This window comes from Mustela putorius, unplaced genomic scaffold, assembly GCF_011764305.1.
Source record: "Mustela putorius furo isolate JIRA1106 unplaced genomic scaffold, ASM1176430v1.1 tig00000695_pilon_pilon_pilon, whole genome shotgun sequence".
Lineage (NCBI taxonomy): Eukaryota > Metazoa > Chordata > Mammalia > Carnivora > Mustelidae > Mustela > Mustela putorius.
This window is the reverse complement of record NW_025421447.1, coordinates 2,863,687-2,890,867: the sequence shown is the minus strand read 5'-3', so window position 1 is coordinate 2,890,867 and position 27,181 is coordinate 2,863,687. Positions and strand designations below refer to the sequence as shown.

The 27,181-nt window shown below is 37.4% G+C and overlaps 1 protein-coding gene across 6 annotated transcripts in view; it reads right to left on the bottom strand.

The window, feature by feature from the left end:
- ARNT (aryl hydrocarbon receptor nuclear translocator) overlaps positions 1 to 27,181 on the bottom strand; it is a 70,364-nt gene that overhangs the window by 27,958 nt on the left and 15,225 nt on the right. For 4 of the 6 annotated variants that reach the window (XM_045083112.1, XM_045083113.1, XM_045083114.1 and 1 more), the window contains 5 exons: positions 22,437 to 22,548; positions 13,858 to 13,902; positions 8,253 to 8,297; positions 5,048 to 5,092; positions 2,764 to 2,977 (listed from right to left, as the gene is read on the bottom strand). In XM_045083112.1, coding sequence (XP_044939047.1) covers positions 2,764 to 2,977; positions 5,048 to 5,092; positions 8,253 to 8,297; positions 13,858 to 13,902; positions 22,437 to 22,548 — 461 coding nt within the window. The remainder of the gene's footprint in view (positions 1 to 2,763; positions 2,978 to 5,047; positions 5,093 to 8,252; positions 8,298 to 13,857; positions 13,903 to 22,436; positions 22,549 to 27,181) is intronic. The other 2 variants (XM_045083115.1, XM_045083117.1) reach the window with 1 other exon arrangement.

Sequence of the window (27,181 nt, the reverse complement as noted above, 5' to 3'; positions counted from 1 at the left end):
TTATCAATTCTATTTCCAATACTAGATCATCGTCCTAGTCATCTTGTGCCAAGACAAAGGAAATGCTTTCCTTGCATTCATTCTCCCAAATCCAGGCTTAAAATGCTCTATACCAACTAACACAATTTTGAGGGAGAGAGATGGGAGAGGGGCAGAAGAGAAGGACAATTCCAAACAGACTCAATGCCCAGCGCAGAGCCCAACTTGGGGCTCAATCTTATGACTCAGAGACCCTGACCTGAGCCAAAATCAAGAGTTGGACACTGATTGAGCCACCCAGGTACACTATTGCCTAAAAATTAATATCTAAATTCTATAACATAACACCTAAGTATTCCATGATCAGGTCCCAGCCTACTTCCCTATTATCATCTCCCAAGGCTTGCTAAACTATTTCATTTGCCTTGAATAATCCAATCATTCTCACTAGGTATTTGCTCAAATTATTCACAATATTTATGACACTAATCCCTTACCTTGTTCATGTTTATACTTCTACAGGACTTTAATACTGCACCTCTATGACAGAACTAATTGTGTGCTCATACTTTATTTATTTACGTGTCTCTTTCCACTAGTGACTCTCTCCTATCTCTGTTCTTCTCATAGCACAAAGCACCTGGTTAGCCCACAAAAGGTGCATAAACTAGAGCCTGTTCAATCAGTATTTCTATGTATATTGTTAGATTAACTGATTAACTATTTAAAGTACATACATATAAAATTTATGCTATGTGTGTTTTCATATAGACACTCCTATCTGGAAAATTCTTACTGCTTTTTTCCGAACCACATCCCTTTCCTTCTACTCCTCTGAATAAAAAGGTGACATTATAGGTTAATTTTTTCTTCCTTATATTGCTTGTATCTTCCGAATTTTTCTGCATTAACCATGTGTTATTGTTAATAATCGAAACAGAACATGTCTTTCTTACTCTTAGAAGTCTTTGCTAACCATCCCCACTCAAACCTGGTCATTCTATTCACATTAGCCATCCCTCCACTATATATTTATCTAGTCCCATATAAATTACTAAGTCTTATTTTTTTAAAGATTTTATTTATTTACTTGACAGAGATCACAAGTAGGCAGAGAGGCAGGCAGAGAGAAAGAGAGAGAGAGAGAGAGAGAGAGAGGAGGAAACAGGCTCCCTGCTGAGCAGAGAGCCTGATGTGGGGCTTGATCCCAGGACCCTGGGATCATGACCTGAGCCAAAGGCAGAGGCTTTAACCCACTGAACCACCCAGGTGCCCCTAAAATTAGTAAGTTTTAAAGAAAGGTTATTTCTCAGGGTACCTGCATGGCTCAGTCAGTTGAATGTACAACTATTGGTTTCAGCTCATGTCATGATTTCAAGGGTCAGGAGATCCAGTTCCACACTGGGCTCCAGCTCAATGGTGAGTCTGCTTGAAATTCTCTCCTTCTCCTTCTGCCCCTCCCCCCACTCATATTTTCTCTCTCTCTCTCTAAATTTAAAAAATCATTTTAAAAAGGTTATTTCTTGGGATGCCTGGGTGGCTCAGTTGGTTAAGCAGCTGCCTTCAGCTCAGGTCATGATCCCAGCGTCCTGGGATCGAGTCCCACATCGGGATCCTTGCTCCACAGGGAGCCTGCTTCTCCCTCTGACTCTGCCTTCCACTCTGTCTGCCTGTGCTCGCTCTCACTCGCTCTCTCTCTGACAAATAAATAAATAAAATCTTTAAAAAAAAAAAAAAGGTTATTTCTTCTCTGTATGCATTTTCCTCTAATTTTTCACTTGTATCAGCCACTCAAAAATACATATTCAGACTGATTTCCACTCACATATTCATATTCAGATTAAGTTCTTGAGAAGCTAGAAATGTTTTTGCCTTCCCTGTTTTTCTCATTACATGTAACAGAACACATCTCTAAGGAACGATGACTGCCTAATGTTAGACTCCTTCTATCACTAAAACTGTAAGCTGCTTCAAGAATAAGAAATCTATTTTTTCCATCTTCTAAAACCCTAAAGGCAACAAAGAGAACTGTTTCCATAGGACACAGTCATCTCTTCTTCCTACAAGTCTACTCTTATTTCACCTTATAGGCTACATTCATGAGTGAAGTTTAAAATACATATAAGCTTTGGGACACCTGGGTGGCTCAGTTGGTTAAATGTCTGACTTCAGCTCAGGTAATGATCCCAAGTCCTGGAATTGAACTGCATTGGGGCTGGGGGGTGGGGGAGAGGTGGGGAGGTAGAATCCCTGCTCAGCAGGGAGTCTACTCTTCCTCGTTTGTGCACACATGGTCTCTCCAAATAAATAAAATAAAATACCTATAAGCTTGCTAAATAATTTGCACAAGTATTCTGCAATTCTCACTGTTTGAATACTAATGAATATTATAGCCAGGAATTGAAACTACTTTCCCATGGTGTGAATTTCTCCTTAACAACTGAATTCTTGTACTTTAAGCAATCTACAGACTCAGCTTGGCTCTGTCTTTCAATATAAGGCACTAGTTAGAATTATGGTCATCTAGGGGCCTGGGTGACTCAGTCAGTTGAGTGTCTGCTTTCAGCTCAGGTCATTATCTTGGGGTCCTGGGACTGAGCCCGGCGTCAGGCTCTCTGCCTGGCAGGAGTCTACTTTTTCTCCCTCTCTGCCTGCCTCTCTGCCTATTTGTGATCTCTGTCAAATAAATAAATTAAAAAGAAAAAAGAATTATGGTCATATACCCCCAAAAGATCAAAATTTTTAACAGATTCTAGACTATCTCAGATTGTACATCCCAGAGACCTGATCAGTGAGGAAAGAAGGCTTGTAGGTGCCATCAGTGGATGTATTCCCAGTTCCTCGCAAGGACTTCATATGAGAAACTGCCATGCGTAAGATGGTTAGCTTGTCTGGTTTTCGAGCCAGGGCACTACAGGTGGGCACCATGTCTGACAGTTCTGTGATGTAGGCTGTCATCTTGTTCCGTCGCCGCCGTTCAATTTCACTATGATTTTCCCTGCGTGGAGAGAGAAGCCCCATCCAGTGGTCACAGCTGGCCATTTGGGAGCAGGGAAGAGTGATATAAATACGGAGAAAGCTGCTGAAGAAATGTAGTTGTTTGATTTAGGAGGGCTTAAGTCTCAGAGGGTAGTGTCAAGTTTGCCAACATTCTCATGCAGAACAAGCATGGAATAGAAACCAACAAGGCAGAGAATAACCAGATACCAGCAATTCTCCCTATGTAAACTGGAAACTTCACTTCCTATGTAAATTACCACTCCCCCAAATAAAAGAAAAGAAAAAGTGTTTTAAGAAGTGATAGTCTTAAAAGATGTTGATTTTATTCACTTTAGTTCCCGAGAGACAAATAATCTTGGCTTGGCTGACTCCATGTTTACTAATTCAACTTTTTAAGGCTGAAAATAAAGTGACTAATTTTTTCCAACCCAAGTATAGTGTTCCACAGCTGATAAAATAACTGATAGTACACTTTCCTTTGGTCTATAAAATGTTGCCTGTTCCAAGCTTCTCTCTTACTCTTAACACTGGAAGGAAGAACTGGAAGATTCTGAAGTTTTACTCATCTCATTAATAAAGTCCTACCTTCTCTATTTGGATGTGGTGCTAGTATACTGAGCTCAAGAGATTTTAAGATATCATCTAGCAGAGGTCACTTCTGGGTCCCCCACTGGAGCAAAATGAATTGGAGAATAAAAGTGGAGTGGGGAGGAAAAGTCCTGAAAACACACAATTTGGATCTCAACAGGGTAAGTGGATCACATCTCCAGTGCTGATTTCCTCAATATCAGAACGAAATCTTATCATTGCTAAAAATAATAATCCAGTAGTTTTCAAGCTGGATTTCTGAAAAGCCCCAGAGTTCCTAAGTGTCTTCCACAGGGATGCACCAAAGAGAGAACCAAACAATGTGCTGCATTTCTGCTTCTCCTTGAGCAGCTTTTGCTTTATCCTTTTTATTTGCTTCCATTACCACTTAAGGGTCCTACCAGAATAAAAGTTATTTGTCAAAACAAAAAAGAAAAGTAAAAACAACTGGTCTAACATAAATCTATGAGAAGAGCAAACAAAGGTTAAGAAGTTAACTAAATGACTTTCCCAAAGGCAGCACTCACTCCCAATTAATGAAATGGTTTTCCCACCATACCATACAATATCAGCTTTCTGAAAAGTTAAAGAGTTAGCGGGAAATGACAACAAAATGAGCTTGTGGTCCTGCTGAAAAAGGTAATGAGGTAGGGGAGAAAGTAGTAAAAACACATATTGGTATCAATGATCTATCTCTGAGTGGTCCCAAATCACAGAAGCCAGAAAACAGAAAAATTTAGGTATATCATTACTATCCCAATATTTCTACCTTAGTGATGACAGTCTCCAAAGAGAGCTCTAGAGTCTCCTTTCCAAAGGCAAAAAGGTCTTACCACATAAGTCCGTATTTTAACATTCTACTTTCAAACTTAAAGCACCCATCTTCCTAGTATCTAACAGACTTCTGACACTAAAATCCAGAAGGCTGCTTTTTTAAAAAGCCGTATCATGGGTGCTAAAACTTTTCTGGGAAACCACAAAAGATTCAATCACCAAAGCAAGACCAGTACTGCTATGACACAGTAATCAAGCCTATGAGTCTACACAGGAAGATAAAAGGTATGCTTTCTAGAGAGGTATGGAATAAATGCTAAGGCCTAAATAGTGGGAACCAACTGCAAACATAGATATACTTATTAGTCTTCTGATAAAAAAGTATGCCCCTGTTAAAGCACCAACTGGCACCACTGCCCTGCTTCTAAAGCCTTTTATTCTGTGAAACAGTGCTGAGATAAAGAAAGAAAGAGAAACTATAAAACTAATAGCAATTTCTTAAATTCCTTAGTAAATCCCTCAACTCACCCACTTTCTGATGGGGGAGGCCAAAGTTCCTGTTACACACAAACTTCTAAAAAATCTTGTCCTCTCTTGCCACAGATAAGGAAAAACACAAAGAGAAGGGGGAAGAAAAGAGCAGAGTAAGAAAAAGGAAAAAGCAGTATCATCTGCTTCATCATGCTTAAAGACACTGTTCTCCTACCTGGCGAGTCTCTCTTTATCCGCAGAGCTCTGCTCATCATCCGACCTAAAAATAGAATTAATGAACTAAGCTAAAATTAAAATAAAAAGAAAGAAAAAAATAAAGATGGATGGATGGATAGACTGATGGAAGGAAGTAGAGAGGAGAAAGGAACGAAAAAAGGAGATAGAACAAAACAGATGCAGAGAAGGGAAAATTAAAACATGGACAGAAATCTTGCTTATAACTTTACAAAGCCATTTGTTAGGATAAAGAAAAAGTAACTTACAGGACAAAGGTTGACATAAAAGCAAGGCCAATATTCATTATAAATTAATGTAGTCTGAACACAGAAAGTATTTTGCCAATCAATCTCTGTAGAGACCAACAATAAATAGTTTGAACAAGAACCCAACAAGAGAATATATTCTCACACATTGCTCCCAATCTGGAAATATAGTGATACCCACATATGTTATTCTTTTTTTATTTTTTTAAGATTTATTTATTTGAGGTGGGGGGAAGATGCAGGAGGGAGAAGGAGAATAGCACAGAGCCTGACACAGGGCTCGATCCCATAACCCCGAGATCATGAATGAAGAGTCAGCCATTTAGCCAACTGAACCACCCAGGTGCCCCCACATATGCTATCCTATAATGAAAAAAAAATCAAAGAGTAAATCATGATAAGAATGTCAAATTATCACAAATACAATCTCTCTGTAACATGCAGACACACACATGCACTCACAGACAACATAACTGAAATTACATAAATAAAACTTAAGAATTAGATTTCTGGCACATCCCCTATCATTGGTTTGATACTGAAGTAGTAAATTTCTATTTATTCACTCTCCCATTTCTTTGCAGTAAAGCCCTAAAACTACTGAATCCCCAGTGCCAACTCCCCCTCCCCTGGAGGGGGCTACAAAGGATTACCACTAAATTTTTCTGGAAGACTGAAAATTGTAAGAGTGGGTGGCAACTAAAGAAACATCAAGGTGTTGGTAGGCCAGTATATCAGTATCAATTCCATGAAAAACAATATATATATAGATATAAATATAGATTAAGAAGCCTCAAATGAAACATCTAAGTATGACATATGAACAGCCTAAAACACTAATATAACATCTAAGTATGACATATGAACAGCCTAAACACTAATACTTCATTATTAAAAGTGATATGTACAGGGGCACCCGAGTGGCGCAGTCAGTTAAGGGTCCGAATCTTGGTTTTGGCTCTGGTCACAATCTCAGGATGGTGAGATGGAGCCCAACAACAGGCTCTGTGCTTGATGTGGAGACTGCTTAGAATTCATTCATATTCTCTCTCTCTCTCCACCTCTTTCCCCCCGCCCAGCTACCCTTCATCTCCTACAGGAATAAGTTGTTTAAGAAACTTAAATATCTAAAATTCCTATTATTACTACTCCTACTATTACAAATCCATAATCCTTTAACCATTCTAGTATCTCTAAGTGAAATACGTGAATGTCTAAATATTTATATTAAGTAGGACAAATGAAAACTAAAATAATTCAGGTCATGTCTTCATAGAGACTTTTGGAATTTTAATCAAGAAACTGTTAACCTGCATGACCAGTACTATCTGATGACTTGACTGTCATTCTTTTTTTCATTTTTTAAAAAATTGATTTATTTAAGTAATCTCAAAACCCAATGTGGGGCCTGAATTCAGGACCCTAAGAATAGGAGCTAGATGTTCTACTGACTGAGCCAGCCAGATGCCCATGATGGCTTGACTTTACAGGGCAGCTTGAAAAACTATTCCCCAAATATCTATAATTAACTTCTCATTTTAGAGATGGTATATACCCTAAAGTATTTATAAGTATCTATTTCAATAAATAAATTATTTGAAAATCTCTTAAATCCATTCCTTTCCTATTGCCACTGCCTCCACTCTATCCCAGGCACTCATGATTTGATAGCTATCTTATTATTCACCCTTGCATCTATTTCCCTGACTATAGTGCTTCTCTTTAATCCATCTTATACACTGCTATTAGAGAAGATCCCATATGCATTTTATTTATCAAAATCTGTTATTCAGGGGCACCTTGCTGGCTCAGTCATTGGGCATCTGCCTTTGGCTCAGGTCATGGTCCCAGGGTACTGGGCTCAAGCCCCACATTGGGCTCCCTGCTCTGTGGGAAGCCTGCTTCTCCCTCCCCCACTCCCCTGCTTGTATTCCCTCTCTCGCTGTCTCTCTGTCAAATAAATAAATAAAATCTTTAAAAAATAAAATAAAATAAATCTTTTATTCGAAGCCCATGATGGCTTCAGACAGTTATAAGCTACTATGACTGGAATTTCTTAGCCTTCTACATCAGTGGTTCTCAAGGTATAGTCCCCAGACTAGCAACATCCACAATAAATATAAGTACTCAGTTAAGCTCTGGATTTTTGATTATTCATTTTTCTAAGGTGGCTACAAACTCCATTTTTAAAAAACAAACTAACTTACTATTTAAAATATACAGAATGAACTTTCTAAAAAAAAATACTTTGCTTTTTATTTATAAATCCTCAACTTTGTACATCTGAGTTGAGAAGGACTTATAAATAAAAAGCAAAGCATTTTTCAAAATCTTAATAAAATTTAAATACATTTATTGCAATCAAAATTCATCTCCACAAAAATTGTTCCTGTTGCAATTTTTTTAAAAAGATTTTATTTATTTATTTGACAGAGATCACAAGTAGGCATAGAGACAGGCAGAGAGAGAACATGGCAGGGGGGGCAGGCTCCCTGCAGAGCAGAGAGCCCGATGCGGAGCTCGATCCCAGGACCCTGGGATCATGACCTGAGCTGAAGACAGAGGCTTTAACCCACTGAGCCACCCAGGCGCCCCCCTGTTGCAATTTTTAAAGGAAAACTATTATCTGTACAGAGTTTGTGGAACCATTTAATAATGAATGCAACCATTAAATCTGTAACTTGTGTTCCTGTGGACACCCAGCAAGCGTAATGTATAGCTGCTTATCATATACATAAAAACATTGTGTAAATTGTGCCATTAGTTTGAAGCCATGTTACCTGAACATAAACAGTAACTTTCATACAAAATTTTGTCAGCTTTCAGAGTGTGAGAAAGACTGGACAGAGTAATTAACTCCTAATGAGATCAAATTAAACTCCATACGCCTGAGCTGCCTGGTCCCACAACATGGCCCAAGATGTTCTATTACATTACCTGGCAAACCGCTCCTTATCATTAGACATCTGATCATCGTCACACCTAAAAAGAAAAATAAGGTTAGCCCAAAGCATTATACTTGTTATATCTACTTCATCTGAAATGAAAACTAGAAAGGAGTAAAAATATTCAACAGGGGGGAAAAAAATCCAATGGAAAAGCATCGCAAAGCAAAAGAGATAGTAATACCATACAAAAGAACTTAAGAAACCCATGACTATTATTTGTCAGGATTCTGATATTCTCCTTTACCCTTACTTATCAGACACTCCAAAAAAAAAGATGATGATCTCATGAGGGCACAGCTGACTGCCTGGTCAACACTACTCTGAGGTTAGGGATAGTTGTGTTTTAATTATGGCAAAAAAACATGGAACACAAAATTTACCATCTTAACCAATTTTTAGAGTACTATTCAGTAGTGCTAACTGTATTTACATTGTTGTGCAAGAGATGTATAGAACTTTCTAATCTTGCAAAACTGAAACTCTATATACACTAAACATCATCTTCCCACCTGCTCCCCACCTGACCCTCAGTTGCTAGTAACCATTACTGTACTCTCTAATTTTGACTACTTCAGATATCTCATGTAAGTGAGATTACATATAGTCATTCTGTGACTGGCTTATTTTACTTAGTATAATGTCCTCAACATTCATCCATGTTGTAGCACATGTCAGGATTTCCTTCCTTTTTAAGTCTGAACAATATTCCACTGGACATATATGCCACATTTTCTTTATGCATTCATCTGTCAATAGATATTTGGTTGCTTCCACCTCTTGGCTATTGTGAAAATGGGAAGTGCACATGAGTGTGCAAATATCTAAGACCCTGTTTGAATTATTTTGGGTATTTATAACCAGAAGCGGGGTTGTTGAATCATATGGTGATTCTGTTTTTGATTTTTTGAGGAATCTTCATACTGTTTTCCAGAGTGGTTAAATTTACAATTTACATTCCAACCAATAGTGCACAAGGGTTCCCACTTTTTCACATCCTTACCCAACACTTATCTTCTATTTCTATGATGGTGCCCATCATCATGGATGTGAAGTGGTATCTCATTGTTGTTTCAATTTGCATTTCTCTAATGATTAGTGATGCTGAACATCTTTTCATATGTTTGTTGGCCTTCTGCATATCTTCTTTGAAAAAAATGTTGATTCAAGTGGTTTGCCAATTTTTAATCAGGTTTTTTTTTATTGAGTTGTGGTAGTTCTTAATATTATTATAGAGATTAATCTCTTATCAGATACATGATTTGCAAATATTTTCTCCCTTACATGGGCTATCTTTTCACTGTTTTCTTTGATGCACAGAAAGTTTTAAGAGATAGCTTGAAATTATGACATAAACAATGTTTTTTATCTCTCTGATCAAGGAAACACAATCCATTCATCCCAACAACTTGTACTTAATAAGCCAATAAATCGTATCTGCTAAATACGGAAACTATAGGAATTACTGAGGGAGGAAAATCTTAAAGAAAAAAAAAAACTACTCTCTGGATGATCTAAATTTTCTTCTTACTGCCACAGGATATAGCAAAGATCTATCAACTTTGGGCAGAAAGTGCTTTTGGGAAATAATAAGTCTCACAAAAAGTCTCACAAAATTTGCAGTTAAACCAGATATTACATTAGAGTCAAAATTTATACTGCTCCTTTACCGGCTGTAAATCCTCAACTAATCCAACCCCAAGAATTTTCAGATTTTGAAAATAACAGGAAAGCAGAGAAGAATGGGCAAATCCATGGAAATGTAAATGAATTCCAGCTCAAGAACAAATGGTTTGTTCCTAGGACACGAAATATGCTTTAAATCAGATGCTACTAACTCCTAGTGAAACATGTAACCTAAAGTGAAAAGAGAGACCTTAATTTACATATTAACTTTGAATCTCAAGAATGAGTCTTCTAGATCCTTGGCTGGAAGCAGGTTCCAGAAATCAATCAGAACACAGGGCCCTGGGCCCTATCCCTGGCCTACCGAATTACCTTTTTTTAACATAATCTCTAAACCCAATGTGGGGCCTGAATTCACAACCCCAAGATCAAGAGACACGTGCTTTATCAACTGAGCCAGTCCATACCTACTGAATTGGAATCTTGACCTTAACAAGAAACCCCATATGGCTTTGTATACACATTAAGGTTGAGAAGCACTACTGTGAACACTAGTAACTCTCACAATGCATCTGGAGTTTCTAAGCCTTTATATTATTAAAAATGATTTTTTAGGGGCGCCTGGGTGGCTCAGTGGATTAAGTCTCTGCCTTCAGCTCAGGTCATGATCCCAGGGTCCTGGGATTGAGCCCTGCATCAGGCTCTCTGCTCAGCAGGGAGCCCACTTTCTCCTCTTTCTCTGCCTGCTTCTCTGTCTACTTGTTATCTCTGTCAAATAAATTAAAAAAAATTTTTTTTAAAAATGATTTTGTAGGTGTCTGGAGAATATAACAAAATGACATTTGAACAAATCAATGAAAACATATGATAAATTACAACTTTCAAAAGTAGCATCCACCAAAGAAATTTAGTGCTGACTTATGGACACAGTGCAAATAAGGTTTTCACACACTGACCAGAGAGGAAAAATTCCAACTGTTTAAAAAATAAATAAATTTTAGGGCGCCTGGGTGGCTCAGTGGGTTAAGCCGCTGCCTTCGGCTCAGGTCATGATCTCAGGGTCCTGGGATCGAGTCCCACACCGGGCTCTCTGCTCAGCAGGGAGTCGGCTTCCTCCTCTCTCTCTCTCTGCCAGCCTCTCTGCCTACTTGTGATCTCTCTCTGTCAAATAAATAAATAAAATCTTAAAAATAAATAAATAAATAAATAAATTTTAAAAGAAGATAAATTTTGTGATGTCTCTCTCAGGTATCATGACCCACTAGGTAAAATGATTGTGACAGTCTTTTTTTGTGGCTGGGGAAAGAACAAATGAACTGATCTGTATATAGTTTGTGACTACTAGATTTTGTGGAAATGAAGACAGTGACTCAGGGCCAGAGCTAAGTGAGAAGTATAAATAAGACTAGTGGTGGGGCACCTGGCTGGCTCAGTTAAGCATCTGCCTTTGGCTGAGGTCAGTTAAGCATCTGCCTTTGGCTGAGGTCAGACTCCCAGGGTCCTGGATCCGCAGGGAGCCTGCGTTTCCCTTTCCCACTCCCTCTGCTTATGTTCCCTCTCTCATTGTCTCTCTCTCTCTAATAAATAAAGTCTTCAAAAAAAAAAAAAGGAAAATAAAGACGAGTGGTTACCTATATGCCATGCATATGCACAATTCGGTCCCACCAATAGCATTTATCATTATAATTAGGGATTCCAAATTGGAAGAATTTCCATAACTGTTTTTATTTTATTTTATTTTTTAAAAGATTTTATTTATTTATTTATTTGAGAGAGAGAGAGATCTATCACAAGTAGGCAGAGAGGCAGGCAGAGAGAGAAGAGGAAACAGACTCCCTGCTGAGCAGAGATCCTGATGCAAGCCTCGACCCCAGGACACTGGAATCATGACCTGAGCTGAAGGCAGAGACTTAACCCACAGAGCCACCCATGCGCCCCTCCCAGAACTGTTTTAAAAAGTGGGACACCTGGATGGCTCATTTGGTTGGGTATCTGACTTCAGCTCAGGTCATGATCCCAATATCCTGGGATGGAGTCCAAAATCAGGCTCCGCAGGGAGCCTACTTCTCCTTCTGCCTGATGCTCCCCCTGCTTGGGTGCATTCTCTCTCTCTGACAAATAAAAAAATAAAATCTTAAAAAAATATATCTATCCTTCCTCCCAAATTGAAATATCTTTCCCTCTTCACATTTATTAATACTCACTAAGTCTCAAGAGCTCTCTTGGAGAATTATTTTCTCCAGTGCTCTGCAACTACTTCTTTATGGTAGCCAAGTTACAGTTGTTTTCAAGAGTATCTGGTAGGGTTCAGCAACGAGTTAGTAGTGAGAAATATAAGCCTAAATAAAAATACTAAAATGAGAAAAAACCCAGATGTCCTTGACAGAACTTAAGCATTGTAAAACTAAACAACGGCAAGGAATTTACAATATAGACATCCTCCATGCAAAAACAAAAACCGAGGACATTATGAATGTATGTAACACATATACATTTTAATATACTTATCTATGTACTGAATATTTCTGAAGGATACTCAATAAACTGGAAACTGTAGTTGTCTAAGGGGAAGGGTCTAAAGTAGAAAGGAAAACAGGCCTGAACTACACATAACTTCGCACTATTTAAAAACTTATAAAATATATTACTTTTTTTTTTAAAAAGATATTTATTTATTTGAGAGAGAGGCAGTGAGAAAGAGCATGAGAGGGGAGAAGGTCAGAGGGAGAAGAAGACTCCCCATGGAGCTGGGAGCCTGATGTGGGACTCGATCCCGGGACTCTGGGATCATGACCTGAGCCGAAAGCAGTTGTCCTACCAACTGAGCCACCCAGGCGTCCCAAAATATATTACTTTTTAAGATCTAGTTAATAAGACAAATCAAATCTGGACATTCATATAATAAAATAATGGCTTTTTTTAAATAGGGCTTCTTTATTAAATATTTGTTACTCAACAACGTAGACCCACCTAGGTAATATTTTCAACTTTGCAAAGGAAAAATGGCAGGTTCCAGTCAACATTATCTTCCTTTCTTTGACTCTTACTGTTTTCCTTACTTAGAAACAAAGCCAAATAATGGGTCTTTAACAGGAATAAATATTTCCCTTCTCTGAAAGAACTCCTCCATCAATGTATCAAAAAGTCCATTTTCAGTACTCCAGAAGATTCATCATTCAAGGATACAATTTCTAATTCTTGCTCTGTAGAAGTCAACAGGTATGAGAAAGTATGAAAAGTACATTAATGACCCCCCAATGAATTACACCTTAGCTTCCTAACACAGTGACTCAGGACTTGGACATAAAATTTGCTTTAGCCAATGGAAACTAGCAAATGTCAATACAAAGCAGAGGCTTGATAAGCATTTAGAATGGGACTTGCCCTTCAGATTGTAGACACTGGCATATAAAGAAACTCAGTCTGGGGAGCCTGAGTGGATCAGTGGGTTAAGGCCTCTGCCTTCAGCTCAGGTCATGATCCTGGGGTTCTGGGATCGAGCCTCGCATCGAGCTCTCTGCTCAGCGGGAAGTCGGCTTCCCTTCCTTTCTCTCTGCCTGCCTCTCTGCCTACTTGTGATCTCTGTCAAATAAACAAATAAATAAAATCTTTAAAAAAAAAATAAATAATAAAGAAACTCAGTCTGACCTCCTTAAGGATAAAAGACCACGAAGAAAACAAAATAACCATCCAGTCAATCCACAGCATTTTGAGAAATAATAAATTGTTGTTTTTAAACCACACAGCAATTAACTGTAACAGAGGGTTTTGGAAATTCTCTGCCCTCTCTTCACTAGAACCATTAAAAAAATGTTTGAAAACTTTAGGAAGTATAATATAATAGGAAACTTTAGTTTTGGATAAAGCACTTACCTCAGGCCTAAGGACAAAAATATTGCAAGTCAGAAATATAAAGATCATGAACTAATTCTTAATATCAGAAATCTAGAGAAAAAAATTTAAAATCTTACCTCAAAAATTTACTGTTCCCTTCTCCTTCATCATCAAAATCCAACCTGGGTAAAGCCAACAATAAATATTATAAGCTCATTGACACAGAACAGTAAGACATTAAAAATTCTCAACCCACAAGTTATCTGAACACCCACCCAAATGGAAGAAGGAAAACAGGAAGTGGACAGAAGTCAAATGAAGATATGTGACTTCCCCCTTTTACCAAACTGGGCAATCAAGAGTCTGTGCTACCTAACATTTTCCTAAGTTGGCAGTCCACCTTTGGCAAAATTTTATATCAGAGTACAACCTCTACCAAAGAAACAGGAATCCACTCAAAAATGAAAATAAAAAAATTATTAAGTCAGGTCCATTTTTCAATTCTATAGTCTAAGCTATGTTACTAGACTTCTGAAACATATTCCAAAACAGTGATGTTACAAAAAAGACCAATGTAAGATCTCATAAGGTTACTAATCAATGATTCTTTACATCACACATCTAATAAACATGTAGCATATGCTACATTAAAGACTTGCTAGATGAGAGGAAAAATAAGAGACTTACTCTCGGGACTCTCTACGCAGACAAATACAAAATAAATACAAAACAAATGAGAATAGGAAAGCACCATGTGAGGAGCATAAGCAATATGCTATAAGACATTTAGCATATTCAGGGGATTAGGGAATATTAGGGAAGATTATAGGTAACAAGGTAGGCCAACCTCCTATTAATCTCTACTCTACTGAACCAAAATATTACCACCTCATCCCAGTGATCACTCTTGGCATCTCTACTAGCCTTATAACCTAACATTATGAGTCTCTAAATGGATTACATATGAAGTACACAGCGTCAATCCTGAAAATGTTCATTCCTCTTCCTCCCTGTAGCCCCCTAATTACTAGTCAAAATTCACCTGGTAACTCCATTTCTAAGAAACTACCCTAAAAAAAAAGACTAAAAAGAGAAAAAAAATTTATGTACAAAGATATTCACTGAGCATTACATATAACAGCAAAATCTTTAAAACAACTTAAATATCCCAAAATAGAAACTGAGTACATCCCTTTATGTAACTTAAAAATCATGCTTTTATAAAATATTTAACAATATGAAAAAAAGGTTACAGATGGTTAGGTGGAAAGACCAGGCTATAAAAAACTGTATAATTACAGATTACAACTACTAAGAAGATCTACATATAAAGAATGAAGAAATTATACTAAAAAACGTATAGGAGATGATGGGGTAGTAAGATTATCGCTATTCTTCTTTCTTTCTATTTTCCAGTCTTTATTTAAAAGAATGTGTATTCTTGGGTGCCTGGGTGGCTCAGTGGGTTAAAGCTTCTGCCTTCGGCTCAGGTCCTGATTCTAGTGTCCTGGGATTGAGCCCCACATCAGGCTCTTTGCTTGGCAGGGAGCCTGCTTCCTCCTCTCTCTCTCTCTTTCTCTCTCTGCCTGCCTCTCTGCCTAATTGTGATCTCTGCCTGTCAAATAAATAAATAAATAAATAAAATCTTTTTAAAAAATAAATAAAATAAAAAAATAAAAGAATGTATATTCTTTTAAGGAGCCAATCCCACTTAGAGTTGCACCCAAACTATAAAATACCTGGGAATAAAACTAACCTAAGAGGCAAGTGATCTGTACTCAGAAAACTATAGAACACTCATAAAAGAAACTGAGAAAGACACAAAGAAATGGAAAAATGTTCCATTCTCAGGGACTGGAAGAAAAAAATTGTTAAAATGTCGATGCTACCTAGAGCAATCTATACATTCAATGCAATCCCTATCAAAATACCATCAACTTTCTTCACAGACCTGGAAAAAATAATCCTAAAATTTGTATGGAACCAGAAAAGACCCCAAATAGCCAAAGGAATGTTGAAAAAGAAAATCAAACTGTGGCATCACAATTCTGGACCTCAAGCTCTATTGCAAAACTGTAATCATCAAGACAGTATGGTAGTGGTGCAAAACAGACACATAGATCAATGGAACAGAATAAGAGAGCCCAGAAATGGACCCTCAATTCTATGGTCAACTGATCTCTGACAAAACAGGAAAGAATATCCAATGGAAAAAAGACAGTCTCTTCAAGAAATGGTGCTGGGAAAATTGGACAGCCACATGCAGAATGAAACTGGACCGTTCCGTATACCATACACAAAAATGAACTCAAAACAGATGAAAGAGCTAAACGTGAGACAGGAATCCATCAAAATCCCAGAGAAGAATACAGGCCATAGCAAATTGTGACCTTGGCCATAGCAAATTCTTGCTAGACCCATCTCCAAAGGCAAGGGAAACAAATGCAAAAATGAACTATTGGGACTTCATCAAAATAAAAAGCTTTTGCACAGCAAAGAAACAGTGGACAAAACCAAAAGACAGACAACAAATGGGAGAAAATATCTGCAAATGACATACCAGATAAAGGGATAGTGTTCATAATCTATAAAGAACTTATCAAACTTAACACCCAAAGAACAAATAATCCAATCAAGAAATGGGCAGAAGACATGAACAGATATTTCTTCAAAGACATACAAATGGCCAACTGACACATGAAAAAATGCTCAACACCGCTCAGCATCGGGACAACACAAATCAAAAACCACAATGAGAGAACCACCTCACACCAGTCAGAATGGCTACAATCAATGAGTCAGGAGATGACAGATGTTGGCGAGGACATGGAGAAGAGGGAATCCTCTTAAACTGTTTGTGGGACTGCAAGCTGGTGCAGCCACTCTGGAACACAGTATGGAGGTTCCTCAAAAAGGTGAAAATAGAGCTACCCTACGACTACCCAGCAATTGCATTACTGGGTGCTAAGATACAAATGTAGTGATCCAAAGGGGCACTTGCACCCCAATGTTTATAGCAGCAATGTCCACAACAGCCAAACTATGGAAAGAACCCAGATGTCCGTCGACAGATGAATGAATAAAGATGTGGTATATATGTACAATAGAGTATTATGCAGCCACCAAAAAAAAAAAAAAAAAAAAAGCAAGCATTTGCAATGATGTAAATGGAACTAGACGGTATTAAGCTAAGTCAAATAAGTCAATCAGAAAAAGATAATTATCATATGATCTCACTGATATGTGGAATTTAAGAAACAAAACAGGATCATTGGGGAAGGGAGGAAAAAATAAAACAAGATGAAATCACAGAGGGAGACAAGCCATAAGATACTCTTAAACATAGGAAACAAACTGAGGGTTGCTGGAGGGTTGAGGAGTGGGAGAATGGGGTAACTGGGTGATGGACACTAAGGAGGACATGTGATGTAATGAACACTGGGTATAAGACTGATGAATGACTGACTTCTCCCTCTGAAACCAGTAATACATTACATGTTAATTAACAGGTTTAAATTAAAAAATAAATGAAATTAAAAATAAATAAAAGGGGACGCCTGGGTGGCTCAGTTGGTTAAGCAGCTGCCTTTGGCTCAGGTCATGATCCCAGCGTCCTGGGATCGAGTCCCACATCGGGCTCCTTGCTCCGCAGGGAGCCTGCTTCTCCCTCTGACTCTGCCTTCCACTCTGTCTGCCTGTGCTCGCTCTCACTCTCTCTCTCTTACAAATAAATAAATAAAATCTTTAAAAAATAAATAAATAAATAAATAAATACATATTACTACTTTTAATATATTTTCCTGATTACCAATAATACCTATTCATTTTAGAAAATCTGAAAATAAAAACAAGTTTCCATAATCTCATCATCCAGAAATTTGGTAAGTTAAGTATCCTTTCAGTTTTGCTACACACACATTACACATATTTATTTCTGACAGAGAAGTATGTTACAAAAACTGTAACCTCCCAACATACTGAGAACATTTTTCTGTACTGATATATACTTGTCACTTCCAATAGCTGTATAGAATTCCATTTCAAATAACTATAATTTACTCAACCAATCTTCTAATTTTGAAATTTATAGTGCTTCTAATTGTTTGCTATTATACATAACCATAACATTGTTGTTTAAGAGAGTGAACTCTAAAACCAACCTCCCCAAATTCATATCAAACAATGAATTAAAATGTGTAAAACTCTTGGACACATAGCAAGTCTTAGTATGTTACTCATGTTACCAAATAAACCCAAGGATGGCTCCTGCATTATTATTAGCTGGTGAAATTAAAGATTAGCTATATTAGCTACAGAATTTTTCTTTTTGAGAGAGAGAGAGAAAGCTAGCATGAATGTGTGAGCAGGGGAAGGAGAGAGAGAAAAACAACAGAGAATCTCAAGCAGGCTCAGGCCCATTGCGGAGCCCCATCTCATGACCATAAGATCACGACTCAAGATGAAATCAATCTGGACACTCAACCAACTGAGTCATGCAGGTACCCCTTAACTACGTAATTTTTAAAAAAGAAAACAAAAGGGTGCCTGGGTGTCTCAATGGGTTAAAGCCTCTGCCTTTGGCTCACGTCAGGATCCCAGGGTCCTGGGATCGAGCCCCACTTTGGGGGCTCTGCTCAGCGGGAAGCCTGCTTTCTCCTCTCTCTCAGCCTGCCTCTCTACCTACTTGTGATCTCTGTCTGTCAAATAAGTAAAATCTTAAAAAAAAAAAAAAACAAAAACAAAATGAGAAATTTAACAACAACAAAAAAAGTGGACAAAATACTACCCATTCTCCCAGGCCTTTTTTTTTTTTTTTTTTTAAGATTTATTTATTTACTTGCGGCATCTCAGTGGCTCAATCACTTGGGCGTCCTACTCTTGGTTTCAGCTCAAGCCATGGGTCATGGGATGGAGCCCAGAATCAGGCTCACAGCTCATCAGAGAAGATTCTCTCCCTCTGCTCTGCCCCCCATGCGCACACACTCCCTCTCTCCCCTAAATAAATCAATCTTTATAAACAAATCTCTTTAAAAAAGAGTAATGCACAAATTATACTAATAAAAAAAATCTTAAAAGCAGCAAGACAAAAGAAGTCCTTAACTTACAAGGGAAAACCTGTAAGGCTACAGAGGATTTCTCAACAGAAACTTCGCAAGCCAAAAGAGAGGCATGATATATTCAAAGTGTTGACTGGAAAAATCTACAGCCAAGAATACTCTCTATCCAGCAAGGCTATCATTCAGAAGAGAAGTGATAAAGAAGAGTTCCCCAAACAAAAATTAAAGGAGGTTGTGACCACTAAACCAGGCCTGCAAGAAATATCAAACTGATGAGTGCAGAGCAGAGACCAAAGGTGACAAAGACAAGAAAGGATCAGGGAAAATCTCCAGAAACAACAAAAGAACTATAACAAAATATAAAATAGTTATAAATACATATTTATCAATGATTATTTCGAATGAAAATCGACTTAACATTCCAATCAGATGATACAGGGTATCAGAATGGATTAAAAAACAAGACCCAGGGGCGCCTGGGTGGCTCAGTGAGTTAAGCCGCTGCCTTCGGCTCAGGTTATGATCTCAGGGTTCTGGGATCGAGTCCCGCATCGGACTCTCTGCTCAGCAGGGAGCCTGCTTCCTCCTCTCTCTCTCTCTCTCTGCCTGCCTCTCTGCCTGCTTGTGGTCTCTCTCTGTCAAGTAAATAAGTGAAATCTTTAAAAAAAAAAAAAAAAAAAAAAAAAAAAAAAAAAAAAAAAAACAAGACCCAGGGATGCCTGGGTGGCTCAGTTGGTTAAGCAGCTGCCTTAGGCTCTGGTCATGATCCCAGCGTCCTGGGATTGAGTCCCACATCGGGCTCCTTGCTCAGCAGGGAGCCTGCTTCTCCCTCTGCCTCTGCCTGCCACTCTGTCTGCCTGTGCGCGCTCACTCTGACAAATAAATAAAAAATCTTAAAAAAAAAAAAACAAGACCCAACTATATGCTGCCTACAAGAGCCTTATTTTAGAACTAAAGACACCTGCAGATTGAAAGTGAGAGGGTGGAGAAACATCAAATAGATGTCAAAGAAAGTTGGAGGAACAATACAGAGACAAAGCAGACTCCTAGGTTCTTGCACTCTTTTAGTTCTGCTTTCTTATCAGGGTAGTACTAGCCTCATGGAATGCCTGTGAATGTGATCTCTCTATTCCATTAATTGTAAGATTCTGATAAAGATCGTCATTATTATTTTTTAAATTTTTGTGGGGTTCGCCAATGAAGCCATGTGCCCGGTTTTTTGTGCTGGGAAATTTTTGATACCTAATTCGGCTTTCATTCATGTATTGGTTTAAGGATATTTTCTACTTCTTAGATTCAAGATTCATGATTGAATCTTGGTAACTTGTGCATTTTTAAGAAGTTACTTTTTTATCGGGTTTGTCAGTACATGATTATGGTAATCTGTTATCACACTATGTATTTCTGTGGTTATCTATTGTATTGTTTCCCTTCCATTTTGGTTCTCATTTTGATTTTTGAGTCTCCTTTTTTTCTTAATTAATTTAAAGCACTGCTAATTTTTTTTTTTTTTTGTAAAAACTGGTCACTACTTTCTTTTTTTTAAGACTTTATTTAGTTATTTGATACAGAGAAAGAGAGATCACAAGTAGGCAGAGAGAAAGGGGGAAGCAGACTCTCTGCTGAGCAGGGAGCCCAAAGCAGGGCTCAATCCCAAGACACTGAGAACATGACTTGAGCCAAAGGCAGAGGCTTAACCCACTGAGCCACCCAGGCAGCCCTCGTCACTACTTTCAATGTTATGTTATTGTTTATTCTGGTCTCTTATTTATTTCTGACTTTTCTTTGTCATTTCCCTCCTCTACTAGATGTCAGCTATTTATTCATTTTCTAGTTCCTTATGCTATAATGTTACCTTGTTTATTTGAGTCCTTTTATAGGCATTTATAGCATAAATTTCATTCTATCATCTGTTTTCATTGTATCCCACAGGTTTTAGAATACTGTTTTGTTTTGAGTCATATTTTGACTTGCTGTTTGATTTCTTATTTGGCCCACTGCTTGTGCAGTAATGTGTTATTTAATTTTCACATATTACATTTTTTTTTATTTTTTATTTTTTATAAACATATATTTTTATCCCCAGGGGTACAGGTCTGTGAATCACCAGGTTTACACACTTCACAGCACTCACCAAATCACATACCCTCCCCAATGTCCATAATCCCACCCCCTTCTCCCAAACCCCCTCCCCCCGGCAACCCTCAGTTTGTTTTGTGAGATTAAGAGTCACTTATGGTTTGTCTCCCTCCCAATCCCATCTTGTTTCATTTATTCTTCTTCTACCCACTTAAGCCTCCATGTTGTATCACCACTTCCTCATATCAGGGAGATCATATGATAGTTGTCTTTCTTCACATATTACATTTTTTTTTTTAAGATCTTATTTATTTGATAGAGAGACAGCCAGAGAGGGAACACAAGCAGGGAAGTATGAGAGGGAGAAGCAGGCTTCCTATCAAGTAGGAAGCCCAATGCCGGGCTTTATCCGAGGGTCCTGGGATCACGACCCGAACTGAAGGCATATGCTTAATGACTGAGCCACCGAGGCACTCTACATAATAAATATTTCATATTTACATTGCACATTCTCCACCTTTATTGTTGATCTTTAGTTTTGTACCATTGTGGTTGGAAAATACACTTGGTATGATTTTGGTCTCTTAAATTTGTAGTATTTGTTATGCTACTTTTTATGTGATTTAACCAGGGGTTTGTTCTGTGTGTACTTGAAGAAAACATGTATTCTATTTTTCTTGGATGGATTGTTTTACATATACCTTTTAGAACCATGTATTCTAAAGCATGCTTCAAATAAGAAATGCTCTTATTGGGAGAAGGGGGGTGGGGTTATGGACATTGGGGAGGGTATGTGCTTTTGAGTGCTGTGAAGTGTGTAAACCTGGCGATTCACAGACCTGTACCCCTGGAAATAAAAATATATGTTTATAAAAAATAAAAAATTGTTTTAAAATGCTCTTATTAAAAGAAAAAAAAACTTTAACTGAGGGTATTCATTTAAAATAAAGCACATCAGGGCACCTGGGTGGCTCAGTGGGTTAAGCCGCTGCCTTCGGCTCAGGTCATGATCTCAGGGTCCTGGGATCGAGTCCCGCATCGGGCTCTCTGCTCAGCAGGGAGCCTGCTTCCATCTCTCTCTCTCTCTCTCTGCCTGCCTTTCCATCTACTTGTGATCTCTCTCTATCAAATAAATAAATAAAATCTTTAAATAAATAAATAAATAAAGCACATCAGAGGGAAGGTGGGGGGGAATGGGTTAAATAGGTAAAGGGGATTAAGAGTATATTTGTCATGATGAGCACCTGAGTAGTAATTATGTATAGAATTGCTGAGTCACTGTATTATACACCTGAAACTAATATAACTCTGTATGTTAATTATACAGTAATTAAAGTAAAAATCTTAATAAAAAATAAAATTTAAAAAAAATTTTTTTAAACCTGCATATAAGAAACTTAGATAAAAACAGTAATTCTGTATAAGGAAAAAAATCCAGGGACTAAAGAGCGGTATCTGACAGCACTGTAGTTAGTAAACAGTTTAAATGAGAGGACTGGGCATAGCAAAGAGGATTCAGCCACTAATTAAATCAGGCTGGCTTGTAGGAAAGCCATTCATGATACAATACCCAAACTCACCCTGGTCGCCGCTTAATAGCCCTGTGGACAATGGCTCCTCCACCTTGAATCCCAGGCCCAGGGTTTCCTGAGGCAATGGCTGGACCCAGTGATGGTACATCTGATGTCATTTCTATCAAAGAAAAATAGAAATATACATGTAAGAAAGACAGTCCTTTCTCCTGATAATGATAATCATCATCATCACCGAGTTTGCTAGAAGACTCAAGGTATAGACGAAGTCCCAGCGGCTTGCTAGAAAACCCAAATGCTCATATCCAGATTGCTCTTCTTGAATTCTTACACTGGTGAAAGCATACATTCCCTGTACTTCAGTTTCCCCTGCTTCACAGAGTTTGGAAGAGAGAGTACTATATTCTATCTGCAGCCTTCACTTTTTTTAAGATTTTATTTATTTATTTGACAGAGAGAGATCACAAGTAGGCAGAGAGGCAGGCAGAGAGAGAGAGGAGGAAGCAGGCCCCCCACCAAGCAAAGAGCCCGATGCAGGACTTGATCCCAGAACCCTGAGATCATGACCTGAGCTGAAGGCAGAGGCTTAACCCACTGAGCCACCCAGGCGCCCCTGCAGCCTTCACTTTTAAAAGCTTGTGATAGTGACATAATGCTGATCTAAAACACACACACACAATCAGTTTTATACATTTTACTCATGCAATATAGAACCCAAAATAAATGGAATTCTAACTCCACCTAGCAATAACAAAGCAATATTCTCCTTTCCTCTCCCAAAGAGGCATCAGTGAAAGCCAGCTAAAACAGGTTTAAATAAGATCCAGGCATCTGGGATGCTTGGATGGCTCAGCTAGTTAAGCATCTGCCTTCAGCTCAGCTCATGATCCTAGGGTCCTTGCTCAGCGGGGAGCCTGCCTCTCCCTCTTGTCTGCAGCCTCACCTGCCTGTGTACACACCTGCTCTCACTCCCACTCTCTCACAAATAAATCATTAAAAAAAAAAAAAAGATCCAATATCACACAGTACAAAAATACTCAAATACAAAAATATTCAAACTTTAATTTTAAGAAAGAAAACCACTCATCATACCAAGAACCAAGAAGATCTCAAACTGAATGAAAAATAACAATGATATGACACAGATGTTAGAATTATCTAACAAAGACTTTAAAAGAAGTCATGATAAAAATGCTTCAGTAATTATTAATACAGTTGAAAGCCTCAGCAAAGAAACAGTCTCAACAAAGAAATAGGGTAAAAAGAAGAATCACACAGAAATTTTAGAAGTGAAAAATAACTGAAATAAAAAGTTAAGGAGATTGATTCAATAGCAGAATGGAGAGAACAAAGAGAAGAACCAGTGAAATGGAAGGCAGAACACTAGAAATTACACATTAGAATACTAGGAAAGAAGAGAAAGAGGGCAAAGCTGAAAAATGATGTCTGAAAATTTCTCAAATTTGGCAAGAGATGTAACCTACAGATTGAAGAATTTGAGTAAACTCCAAAAGCATAACCTAAAGAATTGCATTCCAACACAGATCACAAATGTCTAAAAAACTAAAGATAAGTTTTGGAAGTAGCTAGAGAAAAATGACACCTTACCTACAAAAGAAAAATATTTCAAACAGCAGATGTTTTATCTGAAACCATGGAGGCAAAAAGAATGTGGCATGATAGCTTTTAAGTTTTGGGGAAAAAAGTACTGTCAACCCAGAATCCTGCAACCAGTGAAAAGATCACTTAGGAGTGAAGGGGAAATCAACACACTCTGATGACCTAAAACTATGGAGAACTTGCAACCAGCAAACCTATCCTTAAAAAATGGCTAAACAAAATTCTCTAAACAGGGAAGAAATTATAAAACAAGGAATTTTGGAACACATCAATACATATCAAGAAATAAAAACACAGTATGCAAAAATATGGGTAAAATCATAGGCTTTCCTTTTTTTTTTTTTTAATTTTCTAAATTACATTTGCTGGCAGAGGCAAAAAATACAACACTGTCTGACATGTTTCTGAATGTATACAGAGGAGATATTTATGACAATTAAATTACGAATGGGGATTATAAAGGGAGGTAAGATGTTAACACTTAAAGTGGTAAAATGACACCACCCATACACTGTGATATTATGATATATAATGCAATGTCCACTCCAGCAATTACCTGGAAAGCTATACAAGGGGAGCAATAACCTGGAAAACTATACAAGGAGGTACACCAGCAAACATTACAAATAAATCAAAATGCAATTCTTTTTAAGATTTTACTTTTATTTATTTTACTCTTTTAAGGTTTACATAAATATATTGGTGATCCCTACACCCAACGTGGGGCTCAAACCCACAACCCCAATATCAAGAGTCACATACTCTTCCAGCTGAGCCAGCCAAGCACTCCTCAAAATGGAATTCTAAAAAATGTTCAAGGGGCCCCTGGGTGGCTCAATAGGTTGAGCATCTGCCTTGGGCTGAAGTCATGATCTCAGGGTTCTGGGACTGAGCCCCATAATCAGCTCTCTGCTTATCAGGGAGTCTGCTTCCCCCTCTCTCTTTGCCTGTCTCTCTGCCTACTTGTGATCTCTCTCTCTCTGTCAAATAAATAAATAAATAAATAAATAAATAAATAAAATCTTTTTAAAAAGTTCAAATAACCTACAGGAAGGCAGAGAAAAATATAGAGAAGCAAAAACCAAAACAAACAAATGAAAAAGAAAACAGCAGACTTACGCCCTAACATAAAAAAATTTATTAAATGTAAATGGTCTAAATATACCAATTAATATAAAGAGATTAGCAGAACAAACAAAACAATATGGCCCAGTCTACAAGTTGCTTCATATGTAACAGTAGAGACAGGTTGAAAGTTAAAGGATGAAAAGACATACATCATATAAACACTTACCAAACAAAAGCAAGAGTAGCTATATTAATAATAATCAGATAAATTCCAAAGCAAATAAAATGACCAGAAACAAAGCGCATTATATAATGTGCAAGCCACCAAGAAGACACTTGGCAGCTATGCACTAAACAAGAGAGCTGCAAATATCTGTTAAACAAAAACCGATAAAACAGAAACAAGAAAATGATTGTAGCTGAAGACTTTGACATTCCTCATTCAACTAACAGAACAATTAGAAAATCGGCAAAGACAAAAGATCTCAATGACACCCTCAATCAACTAATTAAGATTTACTGACTCTACCCCATAATAGCAGGTATACCTTCTTTTCAGGTGTCCCCAGAATATAAACCAAGATAGATATATCCTGGACCATCAAGCCTAAACAAATTTACAAGAATGAAATCAAAGCTTATATTCTCCAACTAAAAGGGAATAAAACTAGAACTCAGTAACAGGTAACAGAAAAATCACCAACACTTGGACACTAAACGACACATTTCTAAGTAATCAATGAGTCAAAACAGAAGTCTCAAATGAAATTAAGAAAAAACAGAACTACAATGCAAATTAAAATGCAAGATAGTTAAAATTTGTGAAATGCAGCAAAAACTGTACTCAGAGAAAATTTTATAGCACTAAAATGCTAACACTGGAATAAAGGAAAAGTCAAGTCAATCATCTATGGCTGTTTCAAGCACCTAGATAAAGAACAAAATAAACCCAAAGCAAACAAAATGAAGGAATAGACAACATAAATCAATGAATTTGAAAACAGAAAAATACTTAAAAAAAAATAAAATCAAAAGCTAGTTCTTTAAATAGATCCCCAAAATGGCAAGACAAGGAAAAACATAAACAAAAACAAACACACAAAAAACTACCAATATCAGAAATGAAAAGAGAAAAAATAAAACAAAAAACGAAAAGACAGATATCACTACAGACCTCAAAGAAATGAGAGAGAAGTAATAATACTAGGAATGACTTACAAACATAAATTTGACAACTGAGACAAAATAGGCCAGTTCTTTGAAAAAACACAGACCCAATAAAAATCAGATGATGTAAATAGCCCCATAAATATTAGGAAATTGAATCCATATATTTTTTTAAGATTTTATTTATTTTCTTGACAGAGATAGCAAGAGAGGGAACACAAACAGGGGAAGTGGGAGAGGGAGAAGCAGGCTTCCCACCAAGAAGGGAGCCCAATGTGGGGCTTGATCCCAGAACACTGGGATCATGACCTGAGCCTAAGGCAGACGCTTAACAACAGAGCCACCCAGGTGCTGCTGAATCCATAATTTTAAAACTCTCAAAAAAGATATCTCCAGGTCCAGAAGGAGAATTCTACCAAACATTAAAAAAATTATTATCAGTTCTACACAATCTCCTCCAGAAACTGGTTGAGAAAGAAGACACCAATTTTTACAAGGCCAGAATTACCCTGGTACCGAAACAGACAAAATCACTACAAAAACAAAGCAAACGGACAAAAAAAAACTAGAGATCAATATTCGTCATGAAAACAGATAAAAATTCTTAATATTAGCAAATAAAATTGAGCAATATGCAAAAGAATTATATAACATGACCAAATAAAGCCAACTGGTTCAATATCTAATAATCAACATAATCCACCATATTAATAAGTTAAAGAATAAAAATAACATGATCATATCAACTTAAGCAAGAAAGCATTTGATAAAAACCAACAACCATTCCTAACTTAAAAAAAAAAGATCAGAAAAATAAAAATAGAGGGAAATGTCTTCAACCTGAAAAAAGAATCTACCCCTCCAAAAACCCCAAAACAACAAACAACAACAACAAAAAAAAAAAGAGAGAGAGAGAAAGAAAGAAAGAAAAAAGAGAA